At 51.8% G+C, this 4868-nt stretch overlaps 2 protein-coding genes across 2 annotated transcripts in view; both read right to left on the bottom strand.

Annotated features, from left to right (window-relative positions):
* Positions 1-551: 551 nt before the first annotated feature.
* CSUI_003014 (uncharacterized protein) lies at positions 552-1795 on the bottom strand. The gene has a single exon (XM_068063212.1). The coding sequence runs from the start codon at positions 1719-1721 to the stop codon at positions 1005-1007; it is 717 nt and encodes a 238-aa protein (XP_067924813.1). The 5' UTR covers positions 1722-1795; the 3' UTR covers positions 552-1004.
* A 2164-nt stretch (positions 1796-3959) lies between these two features.
* CSUI_003013 (uncharacterized protein) overlaps positions 3960-4868 on the bottom strand; it is a 1844-nt gene continuing 935 nt past the window's right edge. Inside the window, exon 2 of the mRNA XM_068063211.1 lies at positions 3960-4868. This exon is cut by the window's right edge and continues 373 nt beyond it. Within this exon, the coding sequence (XP_067924812.1) occupies positions 4233-4868 (636 nt within the window). The 3' untranslated portion in view covers positions 3960-4232.

Genomic DNA, 4868 nt, shown 5'->3' with positions numbered 1-4868 from the left:
GCTCAACTTTTTTTGGCTCCGATCTCTGAAAGGAGACTAGGAGAGACAAGCCCCCGGACGACAAAACTCAGGAACTCTCCGTGTAGCAGCACGTGTCAACGGTGATCATCTGAAGCTCTCGAACAGGCTAACCTCCATTGTAAGTAGATACTTCAGCAAACCCAGCGGAGCTGTGCAGGAGAAAGTGTAGACCGTCCACTCCTGGTTTCAGCACTGCGATTTCGAGACAACATACTGGTGTGTGGGTTTTTCCGGAGTAGCCTGCGTGACTCTAATAGATGGAAAGATGTAGCGATACAATCCTTAACGACAGTTCATCCTGTCCCCCCGCCCGCGTTGTAGAAACCTGGAGGCATGAGAAAGCTGCATTTGATTGCAGTTCCCCCGGCTGAGCTCCCCCGCCAGGGATGGCCACGTGAGACAAATTGCCGTCTACCGCAGTGCAGGGTGTTTCAAACCCTCCCATAAAATTGTCTGCAGACGGGCGTTGCAGAGACATAGTCTGTCTCTGCCATTAGGAAACAGTTCGGCAAGCCTCGTCGGCAACCGTTGCGACTCCCACCAGTTTACTCGTCGTGTTCTTGTTGAGTAGCACTGTACCAGTCAGCGGTAGTGTGGAACAATAGCGGCATCGCTGTGCAGAGCAGGTGTGCATCTCTGCTCGGGCTGGCCGCCCTGACAAATACCCAGACAGAAAAACCGTGCACTTAAGAGCAGCAGCGCTGTACAATATAGAACCTGGTACACAGTGAGAACACATTTGACACAGAAGGAAATGAGCACACTCCATATACGTGCACCCTTTTACAAATGGACCATCAGTTCCAACACAGATCCTGCTACACAAATCAACAGCCAACCGAACAGGGAAATTGAAGAAGAAGCAGAGTCCGAGGGTTTGTCTGGCTTTGGATCTGTCTGAGTATCTGGGTTCTGACCCGTCTGTTGGTCTGGCTTCGTATCCGGTTGCTGCGAGCCGTCTGGGCTTTTCTTGGCAGGAACCGTTACATATATGGTACAGGCCTGCTGGGATGACGGATCGGTCTGCCTGTTGAGCCCGCTCGCCGCGGGAGCTTTGCAGATGTAGCAGAGGTGCTTCTCCTCATCCAGCGCATCACCGAGAGTAAGCGTGTACAAGGTATCGCTGGGCTGGACGCTGTCGGACACACCGGCTGCACCTTCCTTGGTAGCCTGAAGAGCTGATCCAGGAACGAGTTCACCAAGGGGCGTTGCCTGCGGGTTACAGGATTCTCCTGACCAGCTGCGCCGAACACGTTGACTTTCTTCAGCGCTGCCTCGGTCGGAGGGCTTTTCTCCCCAGGGGTATCCTCAACAGGAGAAAGTTTCCAACCTGCTAAGCATTTGAATTTGAACGTCTTGCTCGCGCCAGAAAGCTTCACGTTTTCAGAGCTACATACTGGGACGGCAGGAACTTGTCCGGTTGAGTGGTCACCGGGTAGATTCCCACTTTTCTCTGCACTCTCTACTCGGAGCCAGAAGCCGGAAGCGGAAAGGCAGACGAGGAAGAGACTGACAAAAGTCACTCGACAGTCAAGGCGAAGGACCGTCATTGTAATTACCACCTGCAAGAGACCAAGGCGATACAGTAATACATTGTTCACAACAAAACAGGCGAGCAATCTCAAAGAAAAGCGCTGCACAGTTCGTGGAGGAAGTTTCGACCTCACACGATCGAGCTTAGAAAGGCCACACGACTGCATGCGAGAGCTGTGGGTCCTGTAAGAAAGCGTGGAACAGCAAGCTGCTCGCCCTTCCTAGCAGCTCTGCGAGAGGGTACTAGCCAGAGCACTATCCCCAGTACAGAATGTTTGCTTCTGGTATGAGCTGCCCCTTCGGGAAGGCAGCCCAGCTCGGCAAGCCACACTAGACACCCAGTACACCGGTCTGAAGACATCCTGTCTCTGTTGTGTAGAGCCGTTGCGATCTCCCGCGAGGTAGGGTATCTGCGTGCCAGGCGAAGACGAAACATTTCCAGGAAGCTTACCCAATTTAGCCAGCGTGGGATGTTTTGAGTTGAGATCACAGCAGTAACACCAACTCTGCATGGGGCCGTGGAGCCGGACTGGCGCCAGTCAGGGTGTGAAACGCGTAGGGCGTCACCTCTCTAGGAGTCGGGGCACAGCCATCGGAATCGTACACCGGAGGAGTCCAGTTGAGTTCACGGACTGAGGGACGCTAAGGTGTCTTCGTACACTTCAACCTGGATATGTTTCAGAACCCTTTCTTAAAGTGGGTCATTTTCTCTGCCACGCTGTTCACCTCTCTGCCAGGCGCCGACTGTTCAGGATTGTCGCACGAACGACTTTTGACAGTAACCACTCAGCGGAGCTGACTAGATTCGCTATGCTCCCTGCAAACTCATTTCTTCGACACAGAGTACATCCTTTCTTAGTTATATCCTCGCAAGGAGAGGACAGTTTAGAGTGTTCACCCTAGAGACGGAGAATGAAGAAGAGGACGGATTTCATATAAACTGATGCTCTTTCTAGGTCCGCCACAAATGCCATAGTGGAAGGGATGTATCAGCTACCAAGCATTCGCTCGCGGGCTCTCAGAAAAAAGAACATCGCATTCTGTCCCAGAGGGTCAGAAGAGCGTGAAGAAACCCTAAAGACGAATGAAGGCAGAAAAACTGAGGAAGCCTGCAATTCCTTCCGCCGAAGTGGACGGCGTTGGTACAGCGCATGCTGTACGATGAAGACGCACACGCGAAACAATACAAAAGCAACAGCAGTGTCGCTGCAGGAATTCCTGCTATTGCAGAATTGTCCTGGACTCTCTTTCCTGCCTTGCCTCCACGGGCTCTGTTTTTCTAAGAAATATCCCAAGAAGACTTTGGTGGTGTCTGAAGAAATGCAGTTGCCTGGACGTCAGCCAAGCCGATCCAACGAGCGCGGAATACAGCGAGTGAGCGTAGAGCCGAGATGACGGGGGAGAAAAAAGAGAAGCAGAGAACAAAGCATATGATGACGCTGATAAAGGAACAGATAGTCCTTCGGGCGTATAGTGCTGCACCTCAAGCAGCATCGTGTATCTCCTGTAGTGTACGTACTATCAATGAAGTAGAGGTATTTCTCGGTTCCTCAAGGGGGAAACTGCTCCGTAGTGTGCATGCATAGAGGTTAAATAGCAGTGACACCGGAGGCGTTAATCTCGGTGATTCTTTCTTGGGTTACAACGCAAGACATGACTAATGGAGAAGTATAACAAATTGGTGCACGGGCGGGGAGAGAAAGGAGAAAGAATTCTGATGGCGGATGAAGCATGGGAAGAGCTGTAGAATTCTTCGTGCTGGTCCGCGACTCGTTAATGTCCAGCTGATCTCTCAACCCCCTGACTAAATCTCCCCTTCATCGAAGTCAAAACATTTCCGCTGCTCTTTCAAGCTGGCGTCCGGGTAGGACGAAGGTTGGGAGATAAAAATGCACTAATGACAGCCGATCGGCATGTTGCTGGTGTATTTGGAGGAGGGCGGGGAGTTGTAAACAGTAGCCGTGCCCCTTTCTCTCATGTCCTCGCTCCTGATCAATGTCGAACTTCTCTCTCCGACTCCACCTTCTACTTACGGCCTCTTCTGTACACTGCTTTCTTCTCATTCCTGACAAATGCTATCGCTGCTCCATGCTGTATAGCTGCGTATCGCATGCATCATTTGATCCCTACCTGCCACTATCTGCGTCACCCTCGATCCATGTCTGCATGTCGACATACATCACCGACTTCTCACGAAACTTCAACCTGCACCGTGTGTAGCTAGGCCTCCCGATGTATATATATATCTATATATCGATGCAGATGCATGTATGCCTGCAGTGAAATTGCAGTCAAAGCGAGCTTCCTTGGGAAAGCGCGGCATTACTATGACAATTGGCCTTGATGTTGGGACAGGACCCAGTCTATGTCTCGCCCTAGTTCCAAACAGCAGAGTAGTACAGCTTCACCGACGTTTCTCTCTTACATTCTTAGCACCCCGTTATGCAGGGCTCGCCCGAAGTTCGGTGACCGGATCGCAGTCACGCAAATAGTCCAATATCGTGTAGCTTCCTTCAAAAAATGCTGTTTTTGCGTACAGCTCCTCAGAAACTGCCTCCACGCGTACAGTTCCCTCTCGCAGGAGAGAGCCTCATGTGCTCACTCGTCGTAACCCAGATGAGACAGCATGCAGGAAGCGACGACAGACAAAACACCGGGGAGAAATTCATGGTATCGTCCTACAGATGACGCATTAACGCCAGTGCTGGCCCTGCTACACCCAGAATTAAACAACCGAACACCGAGCGAGAAAAGGAACCGGATCCAGACGGCTTATCTCGATTTGACGGAGGACTTGTATTGTTGGTTTGCGGCACCGTTATATATATGGTGCAACTGTTTGCGGCATGCTGGGATGGATTTTCGGACGGCTTGCAACTGTAGCAGAGGTACTTCGGGGAAGCTTGGGAAGGACCCAGAGTTAGCGTGTACACAAACGAATGATTGACGACATCCGACTCTGATATCCCAACTACGGTAGAGCCAGGGACGACCGTAGCGAGGAGGTTTGTTGTGCTGCCACACCCTGTCTTTTTGGATGGATCGAAGTCGTAGACCCTGTACGTGGGGTCGGTCGCCTCCGTAGCCCCGCTAGGTAGGGAAGGCCTTGTATCTTCCGGCGGGTAGAGTTTCATCATTTCTGGGCAGGCGAACCTGAACGTCTGATTGGCTCCTTCCAAGACGAGCTCCGTGCTGGAACCGCTGCATGTCTGAATCCCGGTGTTTTCATTTGCACTCAGCTGCCTTTCGTGTTGGCTTGCTTTCAGATGCTCCCCTTGAACGAGACAGGATCTGGACACGGAGAGGAAGAACAG

The sequence above is a fragment of the Cystoisospora suis genome (assembly GCF_002600585.1).
Source record: "Cystoisospora suis strain Wien I chromosome Unknown contig_1274, whole genome shotgun sequence".
Classification (NCBI taxonomy): Eukaryota; Apicomplexa; class Conoidasida; order Eucoccidiorida; family Sarcocystidae; genus Cystoisospora; species Cystoisospora suis.
The sequence above is the reverse complement of the archived record's forward strand: the minus strand, read 5'-3'. Positions and strand labels throughout refer to the sequence as shown.

Excerpts from the sequence above, each read along its gene's own strand:
- CSUI_003014 (XM_068063212.1), bottom strand. The coding sequence starts at position 1,721 with ATGCAGTCGTGTGGCCTTTCTAAGCTCGATCGTGTGAGGTCGAAACTT.